The sequence below is a fragment of the Hylobates moloch genome, unplaced genomic scaffold (assembly GCF_009828535.3).
Source record: "Hylobates moloch isolate HMO894 unplaced genomic scaffold, HMol_V3 SCAFFOLD_2, whole genome shotgun sequence".
Taxonomy (NCBI): Eukaryota; Metazoa; Chordata; class Mammalia; order Primates; family Hylobatidae; genus Hylobates; species Hylobates moloch.
In genome coordinates, this window is record NW_026652277.1 from 59,108,945 (window position 1) to 59,131,675 (window position 22,731).

The window sequence follows — 22,731 nt, forward strand, 5'->3', positions numbered from 1 at the left end:
ATACAAAACTAAAGAAATTATCCATAACTTTTCATAAATAAGCAAACTCAGAAAAGGAAACATTTGGAGATATTTTATTTCTGTGATAAGGAAATCTCACATAAAAGTCTTTATCATTTCATTAATTCACAAAAAGTGTTAAATCAGTTAAAATTAAAGAGAAAAGTTCACACCAAATGAAAGACTCCTTTTGTCTTCTCTTCCCTGCAATATGAGCAAAAATATATTAAACACTAATTAAACTAATAGGTGCAGTAAGTAACTGGTTCTATTATTTTATATCAGAGAAACATTGGATACATAGAAAAGTCTTCTGATAGCATTCGTTGAAGCCTTTTAAATAACCAAAAAGGATTTTGCATAGTTGAGCCACTAATTTAACATTGTGTGCATAATTTTGTTCGTTTCTAAAATAAACTTTTTTTGAATTCCATTTATTTTTAAGAGAATTAATGGCACTCCTCATGATCTATCTCATTATGGATTGATATTTCTGGAGAAACAACATTGTATTCAGGCTTGTCTGAATGTTTTGTTACCTGAAGTAATTTAAACTCCCAAAGCAGCACGAGTCTTTGAAATCAGTTTTTGTCCCTGAAAATTAAGAATAAACATAATCAGATAAAGAAATGATTATACCAATCGTATAGTTAACACTCTACAATCCGGGGTGAATGCATAGGTTTGTAGATTAACTAAGTTAAAAATGAAGAAATACATCTCTGATGCCAACAATCTAGGATAGTAAAAGCCAGGGAGAAAACAATATTCATTCATATCAACAGTTTTTTTCTATAACAATCTCTAAATCTATGCCTATTCTCACTCAATCTTTCCCCTTCCCCTACAAATTACAAGTTATTAGAAATTAAAAGGTTTGCAGATAAAGCACTGCTACTATTTGTTCATGTTCTCTATATCTAAATAAATGTCTTCTCAGATTAGAGAACATTAATCTTCTTGTGTCATGTTTTTCAGAAATGCTTCATATCAAATCTGTTTTACCAGTTTTATCTAATTTGGTTATCTATGTCCCACCCCACCTGATCCCACCAAAAACACACACACATACTGATAATTATATCACTCAATGCATCTAATTATATTATTTATAGAAAAACTCTACATTTCTAAATATATCTGTCTTTGGATTTTACTTGGTGAGAAGGGTAAAACTGACAAAAAGGCTAAATTATAGAATATCTTTTTAGAGTATAGTGTTGCTATATTCAAATATATGTAGCAATACAAACTAAAGATTTGTAAAATTAGCCAATTATCTTGATTGTGATAATCATTTCACGACGTATAAATATATCAAAACATCACATGTACACCCTAAACATATATAATTTGTATTTGTCAATCATGCCTCAATAAAGCTGAAAAAGGGTAATTTTTTTAAATGTTAGGTAGAATTCCCTAGTTAAAAAAAAATCTAGCTAATTATCCAGCTAAAATTAAAATAACTTCTAAGTACTACTCTGTTGATGTACAAAAGCAAGCTTCTAAATGAGTTCAAAAACTTTTTCTACAAATATTCTCCTAATACTCTGTTTGCATAATTAATTTGCTATTAAATGCTTTAATCCATTTAGCTGAATTGATCAATTTTAGGCCAGAAACTATCTAAGTTACCGTCAATTATTTATACATTCACTTTATGGGTTTCTCTACTAGGAAATAAATTAAAATTACTAATTCTATTAATATATTTTAATATTATAATTCTTCCTAATATTAAGTAAGAAAATGTGATTATTTTTTAAATCTTATAAAATCCTTCAGTCTGTTTCTCAATGAAATTTAAACCTCTCTGAAAATATTTTAAAGTTACAAATTTGTAAGATCTTCCTTTCATTATCCACTACAGAAAATTCCATAGCAAGTATTTTGAGTATGAAATGAGCTGCATGTACCTCCTCAGCAAAGCAGACTTCCTGTTCCTGGCCTTGGCAGCATTTCTCCAACAGGCTTGAGAAATCTGCAATGACAGCCTCAAGTTGTTCCTCTGTTATTTGTGGCTTTTGCTTCACAAGGTTAATGAGAAACCTGTGATTTAAAACAAAACAAAATACAAGAGAAGTCTGTTATGCAATGCTATTTTTCTACAGCCTTCCTAGTAGAGAATTTTCAGAACCTAAACGCTTACTCCATCAACCCATCACCAGACTGACCACACACACCTTGTCTAGTACTTCCAGTAGAAAGACTGAGGCTGCAAACATGCCAAGTGTTCCACCAGCCTGGACTTGTGCAGGTTATGAATGGAACACTATTTCATACTTGATCATACTTATGTGTAGTGGAAGGCAATCTCCCCCCACCCCCGAGGAATATCCTTTCCTGTCCTGTCTTCTTAACTATGTCTTATCCACACTCACAGACCCAGATCCCCAAATCCTGCCCATCCAGTTATCACACTCCTTATCTGGGCATTGGCAGCACTAATTGCCTGCACTACTCATTTAGCAAGCCTTTCATGTTGGACTTAGACCAGAGCAATAGGAAGTAGACCAGAGCAACAGGAAAAGCTTGCCAGAAAAGGCAACATTCTTATCATACCTTGAAACATACCTCAGACTGTGATAGGGGAAAAAAGAGAAGAATGGGTTTTCCGATGAAGGAAGACTATTTACAAAACAAATGGGAATTAAAATGCTTGGGAGTTTAAAGAACATAAGCTCCATTGACTTGCATGACCATCACCATTACAAAAGAGCTCCCACAATGAACTGAAATGTACATGTCATTTCTTAACGCCCAAACTGCATGGTTGAATTAAATAAGATGGTTTATTCTCTTCAAAGTGTAGATAGTGTAAAAAAAGATTCAATGATGTGTTTCCTGTGCTTGGAATGGAAGTACCCAAATTTGCTGCAAAGATACACCTAATTCCTCAGAATAGATTGCCCACTTTTCCTCAACCCCCAAATACGTATCACAATAATAGTTGCAACAGAGATTATTTTTACAAACAGGAAATTGTCCACCCTCGTCAATTTTTCTAAACCTGCTTCCCCAATGAGACTGTGAAGACACTGAGACAAAACTATTTTCAAAGGCATTTTAGGTGCTTTCGGAATAATGCTCTGTTAGTGAGCCCAATAGCGTTAGGTGAGTGAAGAAGTCTCAGTTACTCTTTGGGGTTGTCATTCTTTTCCATGCTAGCAAGTAACAGTTTCTTACTCTTGCTTCATCGTTTGCAGCGCTACACCCTGAGCTTGGCACAGATCCTTATGGAAAATGAACTTGTCATCAGAGAATGCAGGAGGGACATATGTTTCATCCACCACCAAGCTGCTGAAGCATGGCCTCCTGTTGGCATATGAAGAAGTGCAGCACTGGCCAACACCAGGGTTTACTGGAGTCATTTCATGTCTGATACACAAGTGTCCAATAATAATGTCAGCCTGGTTAGGAGAATGAGAAAAAAAGAAGGAGATTGGGCATTAGTCACAAAGTTGGTTCAGTTTTTCAGAAAACCGCTGCAATAATTTCTAATGTCCAGCAATTTATAATTCATATTACAGGAAAATTTGCTATGTAGGATCATGTGACACTATATTGTAAATTCCAGCATTTACCCATTTGTTTGGGCTAAGCCTTAGCATGTAGCAGCAGATGGTCCATATGTGATGTTGAGGATAGTCATTTAGCTATTTGTGTCAGCTATTTGAAGCATGCTTCCAGTTACATACACACTTCTAAAGGACAAAAATGTCTCTGCCTTTATGTTTCCCATGTGTATTTAGTTGAACTTTCCATTTTTCTTTTGATAATCACTATCTGAAGGTAAGAATAGCACAAACTTACCCCTTTTATTCATATACATATACACATGTATACACTTGCAGCTAATATATCATCCTAATTGAAAAGAAATAGGACCAATTTTGTGGGTTTTTAAGTCTTTCCTAATGTAGAATCTTGCTACCTTGCCTACTTCGGAGATATTTCTTAATCACCTATTAATAACTTGTAATAAGAAATAATATGTTTTGTGTGCACTTTATCAGACTAGTGCTGTGGGAGTTATGCAGATTATCTTGTTTAAAACAGCTGTCGTATGAGGGTGGTATAATTTGTATTCTCAAATGTCAGATGAAAAAAACTCAAGCTTAATGACATAAGTAGCTTTCCCTGTGATACAACTAAAGAATAGTGAAGGCTGGGCGGGGTGGCTCACGCCTGTAATCCCAGCACTTTGGGAGGCCGAGGCAGGCAGATCACGAGGTCAGGAGATCAAGACTATCCTGGCTAACATGGTGAAACCCCGTCTCTACTAAAAATACAAAAAATTAGCCAGGTGTGGTGGCGGGCGCCTGTAGTCCCAGCTACTTGGGAGGCTGAGGCAGGAGAATGGTGTGAACCCAGGAGGTGGAGCTTGCAGTGAGCCGAGATAGCACCACCGCACTCCAGCCTGGGCGAAAGAGCGAGACGCCGTCTCAAAAAAAAAAAAAAAAGAATAGTGAAAGTAGAATGCGGTTTTAGGCTGGTGGCCTCCAGAACGTACACTCCTGAACCATTACACCATCCTACATCCCTGCAGCCTCCCAACATGGGGAATTCAACAAACAATTCAGGTGACGTTTAATCACAAGAAACTCTCCTTTTACTCTTAACCTTTGGGGAAAAATTTTACGACATGAACGCTAACAGCAAATAACTACCCATTATGAAAAACAGGAAAAGGGATAAAATAGTTAGACAATTTTGTTTGCAATTATGACTTTATAGGAAAAATATTTTTAATTCATCCTGTAATCTTATGTATGACACTAGTGACATTAGGAAGTAAAGAATATTGGCATTACTGACTCGAAAGTCATTTTACTATTCAGAACATAATACTTATCCTGTGCTGTACCCTATACCCCGTGAAAGGGAACAAATTATTCCTGATGTCATAATAATAATATTATACTACAAAAGGTGAAAATATAAATATGGCTAAAATAGCATGACTAATTTTAATCAAAGATAAAGCTTTTTTAAAACCTCAAAGTAAGCGTATGAACAAAAAGCAGAAATTATGAGTTGAAGTTATGAATTATGAATTAAGTTATGAATTATAAGTTACGTATTGGTCTTTCCAATATATAAAGTTGGCTCAGGTGTTGTTGACTAAACTGGCTGCACTTCCACCATCTACCCTGGAGGAATAGGAAGCATGGCCGTATGCCAGCCATCCAGAGCTGGGTTCTCACACCCCTCCAACTGCAACTACAAAACAAGCCTCCTAAGGCCTTCTCTACATTGGTTTTTACCATCTTTCCTAGAGGGGAGTTATGAGGCTATTTCAAGTCAAACAGGGCAGAAATGAGATGGGACTAAACCAAGCAGACACTCACCGCTCCCTCGCCACAGGCCAATAGTTTGTCCTCACTGAGTTGGCAACAAGTGGCTGCTGTGGCTGCCATTTTTCTGGTGATGGCCATCAGCTCCGATGAGGTCAGCTGGGGGGCTTTCTTTGTGTAAGCAACGAGAAACCTGAAAGAAGTATTTTTTAACTAAGTCCTGCTGAGTCACTCGTGAGTTTTTAGCCGCCTTGCTGCTTCTCACAGACTCTCTTCTCTCATGCCAGAAGACATGAGGTCAGCTCGTTTGTTTCATCTACATGGTGTTTGAACCAACTTTTGAGATGCATTTACTCTAACAACCACCCCCTGTCCTCCTGTTATAGAAGCATATCACAATGAAGAAGCAAACTCCAGGCAGACGGCTGACTTGTATTCTCAACCTCGGAGCTTCATTGATTTTAACTGTGATCTTTTGGTGCTTTAACTAGGAGAGACTATGACAGAATGGATATCTTTACTGCAAAAATTTGCACAGTATGGGGAACTTAAAGTCAATACCACAGATCAGACTTCACAGGTAATTCTTGTTGCTTCCAAAGGAGGAGAATGGGGAAGGCTACATTCTCTTCCAGAATATCGGGTAGTCAGATTACACTGACTTCCAATCTGAAATACGAACTGAAATTAGAGTAGCTATGAAGTTGCTAATTTGAATTTATATTTCCCTTGTCTGTTAATAATTTTAATTCACTAAAAATACTGTTTACAAAAACATACGCATTTTGTAAGTAATATTCTCCTAGTTTCTGGAAGAGGCCACAGCTTCGCTTTGCCAATGCTTGGCTCTCCTGGATGTATTTCTGTAATTCTTCTTCCTGAAAATGAAGAATTATTACATATACATTTTTCTCTTCTTGGATGCATAACTTTGTATATAAAATTGATCAATATTATATACTATTATAAAACCAATCAGAGATTTTTTAATATTAAATATGGTAAAGTGTAAATTTTGATAATTAAAGAAAATGGATTTTGGGGAAATGTTTAACACTTTATGAATCACAAAATCATTTAATGGCAAAACTCAATCTTTGGATAAATGGTTACAGTCTTTCTGTACCAAATTCTTGCCTTTCTGAAGTTATCCAAAAATGAATAATGAATACTACCTTTATTTGTAGATCAAATAACTTTTGGTTAACATTTTTATTTCTACACTTGATCTTAGCCAAAAGGCCGAGAAGCAATTAACATTTTTATTTCTAAAGCAAGCCACTAGCTGCTGACTGGTAGTTAATAACAGCTCAATATCTAGACAACTAGTTAATAGATATAACTGGCTAACAACTAGTTAACAACTAGAGGCTTTCAAACAAACAGCATTTTTAACAGATGATATCAATCCAGTTTTTCATACTCCCCTAAAATTCTAGAGCAACTTACCCCTTTATCTTGGCATTCAAGAGGGTTTTCAGTCTGGAAACACTTCTCCAATAACTCCTGATATCCTTTAGCAACTCTTAGAATTACTGAGACAGCAAGCTGAGGATGTCTTCTTGAATATTCATGAACAAAACTGAAATATGTGGAGAAAAATATTTCAAGTTACTGGAACTAAGAGACAAAAGGAGCCATCACTTCTCCAGTTATTCCTACATAATATGGCATGTGGAAGTTAAATTCAAATAAATAAACCTGAAAATCAAATATGATTTGAATTATATGAATGGCAAAACTGTTAATACAGACTGTGATCCTTCAAATTGTCTTGTAAAATGGCTTTTTGTTTTCTCCTGCATCTCTCAATTTGACTTTTCAATTATAGACTTTATATTCATTTATTCAACAAATATTTTTCCAGTGTTTACTCTTTGCTAGGACTGCTTTAAGCAGAACCGACTCAATGATGTGTAAGGTAAATACCTGCCCTCTGAAAAGCACACATTATAGGGAGGCAGAACAAATAAACAAGAAATAGGCCATCTCATTTCAGTTAGCGATAAATCAATGAAAATAAATAAAGGTGAAAAAGAGAAAAAAGGATGATACCCAAGGTGGAGAGGCCACTAACTTTGTGTGTTGTCAAGAAAATTCTCTCTAGGCAGCTGATATCAGAACAGAAATCAGCTGAGTGAAAGAAGCCATGCAAGTATCTGGGGGAAGATCATTCCTGGCTGAGAAAATTCTACTGCAAAGAACCTTTGCAATTGAAGAACTGCTTCTATTAAACAATTAGATTTAGATGTGCATGGATGTGTAAACTTAAAGGTAATTCTTGACTTTACTAACGGTATTCCCAGATTATAGGATTAGTTCTGTCACCAATAAGTTGTCACTATGTGTCTCTTAAATCTGAACTTTATTCTAGCTTACATAATTTTATTTAGCAGTGCAAACAATGTGTGAATGTTTAATTTTAATGCAATAATAGAGTAATATCTTCAGACAATATTAAAGAGAAAATTGGGCCATTATTTTTATTACTACGTTAGAATCAGACTTTTAAATCTAGAAAGACCCTTGGAAATTATCAAGTATAATGTCCTAAGTGCTGCACAAATCCCTCCTCTAATAGTGTCCATAGTTACATACTACACAACGAAGGAAAACGTATTAACTTGATTGCTTTCTTTTTTTTTTTTTTTTTTTTGAGACGGAGTCTCGCTCTGTCGCCCAGGCTGGAGTGCAGTGGCGCAATCTCGGCTCACTGCAAGCTCCGCCTCCCGGGTTCACGCCATTCTCCTGCCTCAGCCTCCCCGAGTAGCTGGGACTACAGGCGCCTGCCACCACGCCCGGCTAATTTTTTTGTATTTTTAGTAGAGACGGGTTTCACCGTGGTCTCGATCTCCTGACCTCGTGATCCGCCCGCCTCGGCCTCCCAAAGTGCTGGGATTACAAGCGTGAGCCACCGCGCCCGGCCAACTTGATTGCTTTCTTCCCTTAAAGGCAAATAGAGTGAGAACGTGACCTATCAATTGTATTAAAACAAACTACTGTACTGCAAATGTCTCTAAACATGTTTTGATTTTCTTAAAAAATATAAAACATGTATTTAATACATGGCCAATAAACTGTTCCTATAAAAGGTCTTCTATCTAGTAGTATCTATTGTGTTATCTTTTGGAGAACAGTTTTTTTTTTTAACATGCGTAGCAAGAGTATATTCTTAATCATGAACTCTTCTTATTACAAAAATATCCATATCCTATTTGAGAGTTCAGTGGTGGCCTTGATATGAGTAATCTTTACAGGATGACAATGCTTCTGATTCCAAAGAAATTGATGTGAAATAAAATTCAGCTTCATAAGCAAAGCAGTTAATGAGTCACAGTGGTGAACCCTTCACCGTTATACACCAAATCCCGTTACTTATTCCCTGGTTGTCTACTTAAATCTATTTTGGCTCAGAACATTCTAGCCAAATATCCTCACATATTGAACTCAGAAACCATAATCATCACTCTCCATTTCAACAACACAAATCTGTCAGCCACATAATCATTTTCACTTGTATGAACATACATTTACAGAGTGTGTTACCTTGCCAAGAAGATATTTTTTTCCCCTGAAGAAAATTGGTTAAAATCTCTATCTCCTAAAAACCTGTTTAGATTTGGAGATAAACCTTCAGGTTTTTCATCATTTTCTGCATGAATTATACATTGACCACGTTCCAGTGTGGTCAGTTTGCAGCATTCTGTTATTTTGTTTGACAGAGTGTCTTGTTGAGAACATATGTAGGACATAATTTTTTCCTGCAACAGGGAAAATAAAATATAAGTTTTAAAGATTTATTCTTTAATAAAGGATCTCAAAGCCAGCTTTAGAAAAAGGAAGAAAGGGAAGGGAGAGAGGGAGACGGGAACAAAGAAAGAAGGAAAAAAGCCAGGAAAGAAGGAAGGGGAAAGGGAAGTAGAGAGGGATGGGGGAAGGAGGAAGGAAAGAAGAAGAAAGAAGATATTTTAACTTGTCTCCCGTTTTAGTGCTTTCTCCCTACTTTTGCCTTTTCTCATTCCTTTCCACTCACCTGTTTGTTCAATTCTTCTTTCCATAGTTGTAAGCTAAACCCTATGTTATTTTAATTAAAAACCTTACAAATAAGAGGGAAATGTACTCAAATAAAATAGGATGCATGTTGCTATATATATTTCTATTAGCATTCAAATTTGCCACTAAACAACACTTGCAACTGATGTCATAACATGGAGAGCAAACTTTCTGCTCCATGAGAAATTCCGTAAGAATGGTAATCATCTTTATCAGAACATACTGCAGTGACTGACTATGACCTTCAGAGGGCAGTCTATAGATAATAAAATGGCAATGCATCTAAGTGGCCAAGGAGAGGCAGAGCTTACATATACCTGTCATGGGACTGAAAATTCTGTACATTCTCAGCAAAGACAATTAGAACCCATTATTCAGCTATCAAAATCCAACTTATATATCATACTGAAATTAATGTTTCCACTTTAAAGAAAAAGAGTGGTTATGAGCTCCAAAACTTGAAAAAACTAACTTTTTAAAAATGACTACGAGAAACAGTAAAATTGTCAGTTCAAAATGGGAAAATGAGCTCAAAGAAAAACAAAATATTTCTTGTTGGTTTTCCTAGTATGCAATACTTCTAGAAGAAAAACAAGTAAAGTAGTACAGTCGCCTGTCAGGCTGCCTCCTCCCACTTCTTCCCCGGCTCCTCAGGGACTGTCACTCTCAGGCCTCCCCTGCAGCCTCGGCTTCTCTGACTTTAAGCATCTCAGCTGAATTGCCATCGGAGTGGGCTAAAATGAGCATTTTACCTTCACTTTCAGCCTTCTGGAAACCATAGTCCAGTGCTGGTTATCAAGCCATTTGAGTACCTAAGAGCAGTAATTTTTAAGCTCCTTGGATTTTCATCTCTTTGGTGTGTCATGGGGCCCATAGAGAGAGAGTAATCTGAGGGTCAGCAGTCCTCTCTTGTAATATCTAGGAAGTCTACGGTTAGCCAAAATAAGCCAATGCCACACTGCTTAAGTCACCACTGACTAGAGCACAGTCAAGAAACTGTTGCTGGGTTTTTTAAATTTTGTTTTCTAATTCTCCAAGACCCCTTTATTCACACTTCTCTTTGGCATGGCTAGCTTTTTACCTGGTAGAACAGTTTCTTGTACTATTTTTATTCTATTTGTTCATCTAACAAACTACTATAGAATGCCTTCTATGTGCCAGGCATTGTGCTATGGAGATAACAGTAAACCAAGGCAGTCCCTAACTCCAAGGAGGTCACTGTCTTATCTCTCCTATCAGACTGTGAATTCCTCGAGGTCAGCCTGTGTTTTTACAATAAGTGTCTGTCGTAGTGGCTAGCAGATAGAAAGTATTTAATATATATTTATGTGTCAAATGAAAGAATAAATGAATGAAAAAATAAATTCATTAAAACTTAGTTTCTTCCCGTCCTCCAAGTAACTATGTAGAAGCCTTCTGAGAAGTTCCCATGGTTTTTTTAAAGTAAGAAATAGATGGGCCTTGGTTTCACAAAAAGGGGTATAGCTAAAGTGAAAGCCAGGATCAACAAAAGATGGTTTAAGTTTTACTACCAAGAAGTCTGCAAATTTAAGAAGTCACCTAGTTTACATACTCCGTAACCAATTCAAGTCAAACAAACTTCTCCCTTTTAGAATGAGACAAAAAGAAAGAAAAGGGAGTGAAAATCATCCTTTTTAAGAAGCAAGACTCTTCACCCCATCCTGCAGACAATCCAGCACGTCTCCTCTGCAACAGTGCTCATGTACGTGGGCCACATCCAGGACTAGTTTCTGGATTTCAGTAAAATTAACTTTGGTAAACTTCTGACTCAGTTTAGTAACAGTTCTAGGGGAAAAAAAGAAATTAGAAATTAATTTCTTGGTTATCTGTCAAAATAAAATGGAATTTATAGAGTATTACTACAGTAGAAGTTTCAAAGAGAAACAACTGAAATTCCCTTGTTGTTTAAAAAGAAAAGGAAACATGTTTTAAGGCTTGACTCCAGCCGTGTCTTTCAAGGTGGTAGCTCTGTAAACTGTGAGCTGGCCCCACAAATGGCTTAGAAGTAATTTATCTTTTCCTAAAACATGTCTGAAGAGTTAAGGTAAATTATTTTTGCCATTCAACCCTGATGCTGAGCATTTGTATTGAGTGGACATAAAACTTTAAAAGGATAAACAATTAAGAAATGGAAAATTCCATGGAAATGAGAACCATTTTTTACTGGGGTAAAAAATACTTCTGAGAATCCAGGAAAGGAGGCGTATGTGCAAATCAATGAAATGGGACAAGAAAGTGGAGCACATGAAACATCTCAGGCATACCAGTGTGCCAAGAGAGTCATGTGGCCAAAAAAGAAGTAAGAAATAAAAATTTTGGTTTCCTCTGCGTATTTCATTAAATTTTAAGAGTTGTCTTGGTAAAACCACTGTTCCTAGAGAACACAGTGTTACTCCTGCTTCTGATAAAGATGGATCTTCTCTATAAATTTAGACCACTTAGCTTCCACTTATGGATAGCAAATGATAAGGTTATTATAATGCTATCTCAATTTCTATTTTGTTACTAAGATAAATTTTTTAAAAGTAGGTCATAAATTAATCTTTCAATTTCTAATTGAGTTGGAGGGTAGTTAAGGCATAAATCTGACTTCTTACAAGAAGAAATTTCAGTCTTTTGAGCTAATTCCATTACTAAAAACTTCATTTCCATTGTCTACAATATGTTTTAACGTGTTGTTTAACCAAACAGCAGTCAAATAAACTCTGAATATATATACTTACTACTATTTGATTAGCAGCTCAGATATTTTCACATACTAGAAATGTTTCATCATAAAAGAGTTGATAATTACTTTAAGTAAGTTATATAATTTAAAATGTTCTTTTCTCCTGACACTAGATTCTAATATTATTGCCTCAAGGGAATATTTTTATAGGAAGCAATAAATGCTATAAAGAGCCTTATAGAAGATTAAGAAACACAATTAATGTAAAGAATTTCTTGTTAAGGCAAAAGTTTTAAATGATACCCAGTGAAGGCTGACTTATTTTGTAGAAGAGCTAGAAAAATATGGTCTAGTGATGAGGTATAATTTGATGGCAGACCAGAACTTAAGTGTCTTAAAGAACGGGTAAATAACATAAACTTTAAAAGTCTTTTCTATGTATTATCTCAGCTAGGCTTTAGTAAGTGTTAAACTGACTTATCTGTTAGCTTCCTTCTGACCCTAAGAGTTCATGGTTCTAATCCCATTAGCCCTCATCAAAGGGGTCACAAAGGGGTCTTCATTCTCTAAAACAGCAACAATTAGAAAAACAAACCCAAATTGCAAAATGGTAGTTCTAGAGCTCTCATCCTCTTCCCTAGATAGAGCTTGAACTTACATGGCTTGGAAAGTTCGGGTCCCAAAATTTTTCATTACTGCACATGCATGTTGATTTAACAAGCTGCTTTCTCTTAATTCTTTTGTAACTGTTGCTGCCTAGATGTAAAGGAAACAAGATGACATGAAAGCATGTACTAACATTGTCTTTACGAGTGCTAATATTTAGAAAAACAACAAGCATAGGTAAAATGAAATTCCATAAAATATGTTTTTTACTAAAAATTATAAATCTCATACATTATCACAGAATATTATTGACTCATTTATTATTTTAGGTTAGTTTATATGCATCTGTGCCAGACAAATTTACTCAAAATACCTTGAAACAAAAATATAACTTTTATACTGGGGATCATAAATGAACAACTGTACTTTTAAACAGCTTAAAGACAAATTGAAGCCTGCTAATTTCTTCAATGTCTTCTCAGTTACAAAAAATACGATTGTATCACAGCTTGACACTGAGAGTAGTCACAGTTCTTATGAAATTTTTGTTATAGGACTGCTGGTAGCAAGTAGTTAATGGTGGATATTCTTCTACCTCTCTAAACCTAAAAAAAATTTTCTTCTCTAAACCTCTTTCCTAGTTTGTTAAAGGACAAAAATACTTACACCTCAAATTTGTTCTAAGGTTTAAAAAAACAGTGACTATAAAGCATTTATCATAGTTCTTCATTTGTTCTCTCTCCTCTGCTCCTCCTTTTCTCCGTTTTCTTTCACTTACTCCTTCTCATTTATAGCACCCTCTCTTTCTCCTACTCTCTTTCTCTCTGTCTGTCTTTCCTTGTTTATCCCATCAAACTCACTTCCTTAATAATAAAATTATTGTTGACTTAATGAATAGATAATAAAAACCAGCAAATCCAGTTTTGTTCACACGAAGAATATCAGACTGCTGAACTATTTCTCTATTCCAAAAATGATACTCTCCACATTAAGCACGTTTTCATTTTTAACTTTGTTTTGTTTTAATGAGTCATAGTCAGACTACAGTATTGGTTCAGATATCCACGCAAATATGATACCTTTGTTTGGAAGCACTCGACTGCATTTTCAGCTTTGCAGCAAGATGGAATTATTTTGTCATAGCGAGCAGCCCAAAGAAGAATTGTAGGTGCATACAGGAAGGGATGCCTTCTTGCTATCTCATAAATGAATCTGTGAAATAAAATAGAGCTAGAAGATTTATAAACACCTAAAAATAGGACTACTACTGCTTGGAACTGGACTCTGGGATTTATTTAAAGATTCAAATAACGACAACAAAAAAATGCATTTGACTTTGTGTTTACTGTGTTTCTAAGGGGAAAATCATATTTTTTCCACATGTTGTCAAAATTTTCCTCACTAAAGATCCTTGGGGGGAAAAATATCTGACAGATGGTACCAGATTCTATTATGAGAAGAAAATAGGCAGACATGCTAACCATGATTCTTATTAAAAGGTCCTTTTCAATAAGCCTATTCAGATATGTTTCAGGGATCAGCAAAGCCAGACTTCTGCTAAGTGCAACAGAAAGATGGACATTTTATCTGTTGTCAGTGCAGAATGGGGTTGTGCACCTGGATAGCCACCATAGCAGAGATGTTCTAAGGGCAATCTCTCTATTTATCTGGTTTAGGAAGTAACAAGGAAGGCAGAAGTGCTGAAGAGTTACATACAGGCTTCTCCAACAGAGAACCTGGGGTCAAATGTACTAACTGTGTGCCCTTAGCCAGTTGTTTTAGCCTTCCAACCTTCAATTTCCTACCAACAAAATGGGGGAAAGAAGAAGAATGAAGAGGAAGGGCAGAAGGAGGCTTCAAAGTTTGTTTTTGAGTGTTAATCTGATTCTCTGTGCAAGCAGACATGTTTCCACAACATCCTAAGTGTTCAGTAAACCTTTGCCATGTCTGTGTATCTTGACCATGCTTGACCATGCTTGGATCTCTTTTATTTCTAGGCAATTTGGTGAACACAAAACACCAATATACGGCTCTGGAAAGCATCAATTTTGTGCGATACTAATATATTCTTGAACAAAGTAAAATTGAGAGTAGAACGGGTAAAAAGAAAAAAAAAAGTGTATATCTCTCAAGGGACAAATGGAACCTCTGGTAGGTTTGTCCTGTGGTCTGTACTACATCTAGCGTGCTATGGAAACAAAGTTACACTGAATGTGGCTCTCCTAATTACCTTGCCCAGGACCTCAGCAGACACAACACCAGAGAAACATTATACCTCTTACTGGGACTACATGAGTACATTGCAAAAATACTAAATTAGGCTTGCCGTTGCTGTGTTTCTGAGGTTTGCATCTACCTTTAAACTGGATCCTTACTTGTTCATGAATGTCTCTCTGTCTTCTTCATATGCTTCACAACTTGTGACAGGTTCTGGAACTTGGAAAAGTGGGATGGATGCTGGAGTGGGCTTTTTGTGTGCAAGAAAACAGTTATGTCTTCCCTCTTCACTTTGGCTGCAGCAGTCTGAAAGTCCGTACTTTTCCAAAATTTCTTTCTCATGGCAAAGTTCTTCCAGAAAGGCAGGTAGCTATAAGAAATATTTTATGTTTGCTGAAAGACAACTAACTTTGCTTTAAAAATCTGTAAGACACATGAAACATTTTCTAATGTCTAAAATCAGAACTATAGACTCTGAAAAATTATCCATACAAATTCTAATGTATTTTATTTTAGCCTGATGAAATAGGTTTCTTTGCTGCCTTATGGAAAATGAAACTTTAATCTCCAAACAATAAAAGGAAAAAAGCCATGCAATCTTTTGTTTCTCTTTCCCAATTTTGAATTATTTTATTTTTCCTTTTTGTGTTATCAAAAATTTGGATTAGGATATATAAGCTTTTATAAATATATAAACCATGTTTCATGGACACAGGGAGGGAAACAACACACACTGGGGCCTGTCAGGGGGTGGGGTGCAGGGAAGGAGAGCATTAGGAAAAATAGGTAATGCATGCTGGGCTTAATACCCAGGTGATGGCTTGGTAGGTGCAGCAAACCACCATGTCACATGTTTACCTATGTAACAAACCTGCACATCCTGCACATGTACACCAGAACTTTAAATTTAAATTTAAATAAAAAAAGAAACTGAGCAAAGTAATATTTTCATGATTCTCATTAAAGATGTAACTTTTGGAATTGCAAATACATATGTATATATTATGGTATATACATACGTACATACACACACACACACACACACCCCACATTTCAGACATAAAAGCTCATTTTACATGCCATCCTTACAAGACAATAAAAAACTGCATATTATTTTCAATTATAAACAAACATGATTTTGAAATGAAATAATGGTTGGATTTTGAACTGGAAAAGTGATTAAAAAAAAAAACTTTTCTTGGTCATAATTACATATTTAGCTAACATGTTTTAAAATGTATGTGCTTCCTCCTCTGTGACTTACTCTTACCAAGCCCAGATGACAGTACCAATATTCCACAGAAAGCCTCTGAGGAATACATGTGTTTCATGCATCTGAGGGAAATCTTATGTAGCTTTTATAGCTGCTACAGTAATATTTAGAGAATCCTGGAAAGCTTACATAAGATTTCTAATTCCCAATCTTCATTTAAAAGACATATCTTTAAATTTACAACAATAAATCAGCGATCTGTAACATTACCTTGAACCTCTAATTGGTTGTAAAGTTGCAATAGATAATGTATTCTGTGTTTTTTATACACATTTTGAAAAGATTATCAGAACAAGACAAAAATAGAGATGCAAAACAGAAATTTTTGTCGAATCATAAATTTCAAAGTTGGAAAGTACTTAAACTATATCCTTAAAAGAGCATCTCTTATGTGATATTCCAGGTACATTGTCTTTCAGCCACCTAATTAACCCCACCATAACAGAGTATTCTCTGGGCATGTTGTTTTATAATTGGAGAGTTCTAATCATTGTAAAATTTGTTTCTATGTTGAGATAAAATAAGTAATAATAAATATTATTTGTTGAGCTTCTACATCGAAATATCCTTATACTAAGAAAAGTATTTAGTGTTTATCTAAAATTCAGATTGAACTGGGTATTATGTTTTGTTGTTGTTTGCTAAACCTGGCAACCCTAACGATGTGCTATGCATCTTACATTCACTATAGTTAATAGTGTAATGAAGCTACTAAGACTGTCAATTTTAAGCCAGATGGTCTAGTTCAAATCCTGGCTCTGCCATTTGGTGGTTCCCTTAAGAAAGTTACTTAAATTCTCTGTGCCTCAGCTTCCTCAATTGGAAGATTAGCATCTATCTTCAAGGATTATTTTAAATGTTTAATAAATAAATATGGGTAAGCAAAGCTGATATCCTGCCCAGAAGCCCCAGCTAGCATTCCCTGACTCACTGGACAACCATTCTGATTCGTCAGTGCTATCTATCCCCTATGTCGTAAAATATTTTTATTATCAATATACACATTATGCTCCCTAGAATAATGCCAGTCACATTGTGTGTATAATAAAAGTTAGCTACTATTACCGTTATATCAATTTCCATGCTAACTTTGAAATGGGAGCTATTATCATCCCTTATTTTATAGATAAGAAAACTGAAGCTCAAAAAAGTTAATATGCCCACAGTTATCAAGATAATCTTATTTCAGAACCTTAGTTCTTAGTCATCATGTTTATATGGTCTCTTTATAATAGCTACCTATTGTTCTCTTCTGCCTTCTTTAGCAATTCAGAATGAATCTAATCCCTCTTTCAGACAATAGCTCTTCAAATATTTAAATGCATTTTTCACTGCTATTTTTGTATCTTCTCTTCAGCATGCTAAATTTTTGTCAAATATCACAATGCTTTTTTAAAATTATTCACTCACCTGGTTTTCTAAACACCCTGCAGACTGTTCATCTCCAATTGCAGTCAATACATCTTTCACCATTTTGCTTACTTCCTTGTAAGTGGCTTCTTGAACAAACTGGGCAAAAAATATGGTAGCCCTGAAATAAAAATACGTGTGAATCCTTAAGGAACAGACCTGTAGCAAGCTTATTTTTCTCAAGTATAGTTTTTCATTTGTTTGTTTTGTTTTCTATTTATGTTGTAATCTGTTTAGACATTTGATTTGTAAAATTATGTAAAATTAGCTTCTAGGTCATCCGAGAAGAAACTTTAGTCTTGTTCTTGTTTTCTTTTCCCATAAATATACATATAGATGTTAAAGGCTAAAATAAGTGGATTTCCCATAAGAGTGGTTTCTCCTGTGACCATCCATCTACTGTAATGTACCCATAACTGAGGGTATCTACATTCTTTATGGTTACTTTTAAATTTAAGCAAAAAAAAAATTGGTAATTAGACAGACCTCTAACAGTGTCTATTCCCAGTATGATCAAGTTCTAAAACCCAAGACTATAGTGCTCATGGATTGACTCAAAGCAATCCTTATGCAGATTTGGATGTGCAAGCAGTAACAGCAACACACTACTTTAAATTCTTTGTTAGAAATTTAAAAAACGGGCTGGGCGCCGTGGCTCAAGCCTGTAATCCTAGCACTTTGGGAGGCCAAGGTGGGCGGATCACGAGGTCAGGAGATAGTGAAACCCTGTCTCTACTAAAAATACAAAAAAATTAGCAGGGCGTGGTGGCGGGCGCCTGTAGTCCCAGCTACTCGGGAGGCTGAGGCAGGAGAATGGCGTGAACCCGGGAGGCAGAGCTTGCAGTGAGCCGAGATGGTGCCACTGCACTCCAGCCTGGGGGACAGAGCCAGACTCTGACTCAAAAAAAAAAAAGAAATTTAAAAAACGTGGAATGGAAAGATATCCAAGAGACTAACATACTCTCCACAAATAACAGAAAATAGAATATTTTATCACCTATGGCTTGCTGCTAAGATTTAAATAGTATACAGAAAAGAAAACATTATAATATCACCCTGTTGGTACTGATGAGAAAAATTCCTGAATTAGTATATGGCTGTCACTGATCAGACACTAATCTTCAGTTTCTAAAATCTGATTTGGTTTGACTCATGGGATTTCAAGGAATCGAAAGGTTAATGTCAAAGACATTAGTCAACAGTTTAACCTCTTCACCATCAAGTTGATATTCAGTATGAGTAACTTTTCTTGAAATTGTCCAAATTGCTTTTGTGCTTTTAAGAACTCACAGGGGTACCCAAATTTATTTAAGTATTTACTTATCCTTGCTTTACACATTTAAAGTACATTTATATAAGCAAAACTTACAGGTCAGCTAAATTTATCTCTGCAGTGCATTGATAAGAATCCAATATGGAAGCTGGAAAGCAAAATAAACTTTATGAAATGTGTTTTCAATTGCAACCAGGAAAGTAATCATTGTTACATATGAATGTATTTCAGTTAGAACTGTACAGTTTCAGAACTAAAAGAACATTAGGGATAACCTAAGCATCTTAATTTTATACTTGATTTCTCAAGTATAGGAAACTAAGGAATGAAGTTAACAAGCATAATTTATAGTAGACCTATCACTAAAATCCAGATTTTGTCTTCCAGTTGTTTGGTTTTTCCCTGTACTGTAGTGCTGTAATTGTCCTGAAAGTCAAATGGTTAAAAATATATTTCAGGCATTCTTTTGAACATAGTTATACTACAGTTTGCCATTCATATCCCAGTCACAATGTTTCTTCTTCAGATCATTAAATAATGACCCATTTTTCTCTATTAAAAATAAAGATTTTATCTATTTTACTAGTCTGAGGGAGTTTTCTATGTGAAGGAGCATAATTCTGGCTTCTTCACATATAAAATTTTATTTATATTCACATATATGTACATATATATGTATATATATAATTTTTCAAAGTTAATATGCATACCAATTAAATAAATGTGTAAAAATTAATTCAACATGAAACATACAAACCATTCATCCATTAAACACTGCTATAATTTTGTAAATCTCTTGCAAAGTTACACGTTTATCTTTCATTTAAATACATCCACCAGTTAAATATTTTTTCTCCATGTGGAATAATAAATATGATAAATAAATCAAGACAAATGAATAAATGCAAATTTTATAATTAAAAAAATTTTGATATAGAGAAAAGACAAGAAAAACACAAAATATCTCACCTATTCCATATTCATTTCTATGCAGTGTTCTGGATTCAGTAAAATTTAGTAGGAAAATTAAAAAAATTGATTCCACCCACTTCATGGTTGCTAGTTATTTTGTTATTGGCAGTGGTGGAAGCAGAATATGGAAAATCGTGCTGAAATTCTTTTATACTCTTTTCAGGCAATGCCTGTTAACTAGTAACCTGTTATTGGTATATGTGTTACTTTATGGTATTTCCTTAGGTTGAAAATGGGACATTTGCCAATAATTAACAGCATAGCGGTTATTTGTATTTTATGTTCAAGGACACAGACCTCTTTGGGGCAGAAAAAAAAACTAGCAAACTTATTTTATTTTGCAAATATAACAAATATTCTCCTCAAACTACAGAATATTCAAAGAGATGACTTGTCCCTAAGTTGCAGAATAATTAATTCCTCTCAAATTAAGTTAATGAAGCCATAAAGAAAAGACACTAGATTTGGTATGCAATTCATCTAAATACATTAATTCTTTAAAACTAGTAAATGCCTATCATATAACAGGCACACAAGACATCGTCTGACCAATTCAGACTCTTCATTTTGCAAGTATAACGAATATTCTCAAACTACAGAAAATTCAGAGAGATGACTTGTCCCTAAGTTGCAGAATAATAAATTCATTTCAAATTATCATTGCTTGATAATTATGTTGTCATTGTTTAGCTCAGAAACACTTTTCACTTAATATGCATGTCAATAAGGTACATTTTAAAGTATTTAGTATGCGATGTATGGCTTAACATAGAGAACTTAGAGCACAAGCCCTAATAAACCAAGTCCTATAATAATTTTATTTGCACACGTGTCTTTATGAAGTGGGTCAGCTGCATCATTCACTTAGCAACTCAAGATGATGATGTTAATACCAAATGATAGATGCTAAGAGTGGTTCACCTCCTATCATCCCTGTCTATGAGGGTTCCCAATCTTGGCTACACATTAGAATCACTGGGGGAACTTTCTGAATTCCCAGTGCCTAGTCTGTAACCCAGACCAGTTAAATCAGAATCTGTGGAGTTGAGACCCAGGCACCAGTATTTTCTAAAGCTTCACAGGTGTTTCAGTATTCTAAAGGTAAGATTATAAAATCAAATAACCCACAACAGGAAATAAATTAATACGGTACATTCATAAAGTAGGGTGATATACAGCCATCAAAATAACTTTGTGGAAGAATATTTAATGAAATGGAATTATGCTCATAATATATTGTTAACTGAAAAACAGGACAAAACAATATAGAGAGAGTGGTCTCATTTGGGTATCGTTGTACCTCCTCTGTACCCCTCCCACCCTCTAAAAAAAGTGTTGAATAAAAGACAGAAATAATGGACAGCAAAGTTTTAACATTGGGTTTCTCTAGATGGTAAGATAAGTGAATTTAATTCTATCTCTCTCTCAAAACTTCTTCAATGAAAGAGCAGTATGCAATTTTAAACATAAAATTTTTAAATGAGCTAAGTACAGTACTTAAAAAAAATAGATCATACTGCAAGCTACTAGGGCACACATTTAAACAAAAAGGGTTTACCATCAGTAGCACTTCCAGCAAATTCAAACATTTATCATAGTATAAACAAGGTCTTCAATGCTAATCGAGTACAATTCCCATTCATTTGTTAGTTTTTGTTCATTTTCTGCTATGTGTGTCTCTCCTAGGTTTTGTCTCCTAAGGAACATGTTAACAAAACAGGCCTTGCTCACGTAATCTCCAGGAAGAGGTAGCACCATCCTTGTCTATCCGTGATTCCAGGATAGTATTTACAAAGTGCAATTCTTCTACTCTTCCTCAAGGGAGACTTTACTCAAATATATGAAAGTCAAAGTAATTGTTATGAAGGAATACCTGAAAAGCAATAGTCATGAAGTATTAGTTATGAAGAACTGAAATAGAGTTTTATGAAGCAAACTATATAAGCTTGCCCAAGCGTGGGCAAAATATCCCAAAGCCTTTCACAGTGTCTGGTTCATAGTCAGGACTCAGTAACATTTGCTGAATGAATAATAAATGTATTTGTTCCAAACATGGGTTTAACGTAGAGAAAGGGGTTACATTTGGCAAATCCCAGATTCTATAAAGTCTGAAATCTTTATAACTTTACAAAACATATTTCAGGTTTTCTGATATATAGATATAGATACAAATATAGATATAGATCTATAGATATAGACATATAATCTTCAAGGCCAAGTAATCCAATCTGATCATCTTATCAAAAGATTAGAGGGGACAAATGTAAAAATGCCTGGCAAACGGTAAGCCTTTACTAAATTATGACTATTTCAATATTACAAATATATATATATATATAAATACACACATAACTACAAATAATATGTACACATCAAGCCAATGTGTGTTGTGTCAGCCACCAGTTCATCAAGATGTCGATGCAACTACACCAGGAGTAACAACTTTTCTATCAGTCCAGGTCCTATTTGGACTTTTCCTCTGATATTATGCTGGTTTTGTGTCATCCTCCAATCTCCTTCCATATTCTGCCTTACTGAGCAGATGTCTGCCATTCCATGCCATATGATCAGGGAGGCAGTATAGCACAGTATTAATCACGTAAGTTGGGAAACAGGTTTGAGTTTTTGCCCTGTCACTTAGCTACATGACTTTGGGTGAGTTAATTAATTTCTCTGGGCTTTATCTTTATCATCTATAAAATGAGGATAGTGATAGTACCTCCTTCATGGTTAAATGAGAATTAAATAAATCAATAAATATAAATGCCTCAGAACCAGGTCTTGCACAAATTAGCACTCGATAGATGGGGTTTTATTTATTCATTCAGCAAAATGTTAAGTCTGCATTCCAGGCACTGTTTTTGGATGGGAATAATCAGCAACAAGAGACAGGCACCATGTAGCTCTTGTTGAGCTTACTGCCTAATCAGAGAAACAG

General features: G+C 35.1%; 1 protein-coding gene across 1 annotated transcript; it reads right to left on the reverse strand.

The window, feature by feature from the left end:
- Positions 1-539: 539 nt before the first annotated feature.
- AFP (alpha fetoprotein) lies at positions 540-19,875 on the reverse strand. Its single transcript, XM_032150305.2, has 14 exons — positions 19,791-19,875; positions 18,918-18,969; positions 17,549-17,669; positions 15,024-15,235; positions 13,728-13,860; positions 12,701-12,798; positions 11,030-11,159; positions 8,847-9,061; positions 6,750-6,882; positions 6,081-6,178; positions 5,355-5,493; positions 3,190-3,413; positions 1,920-2,052; positions 540-594 (listed from the first exon to the last, which is right to left on the reverse strand). Exons 1-14 carry the CDS (start codon positions 19,873-19,875, stop codon positions 550-552), a joined length of 1,818 nt encoding a protein of 605 aa, XP_032006196.1. The 3' UTR covers positions 540-549.
- Positions 19,876-22,731: the final 2,856 nt, after the last annotated feature.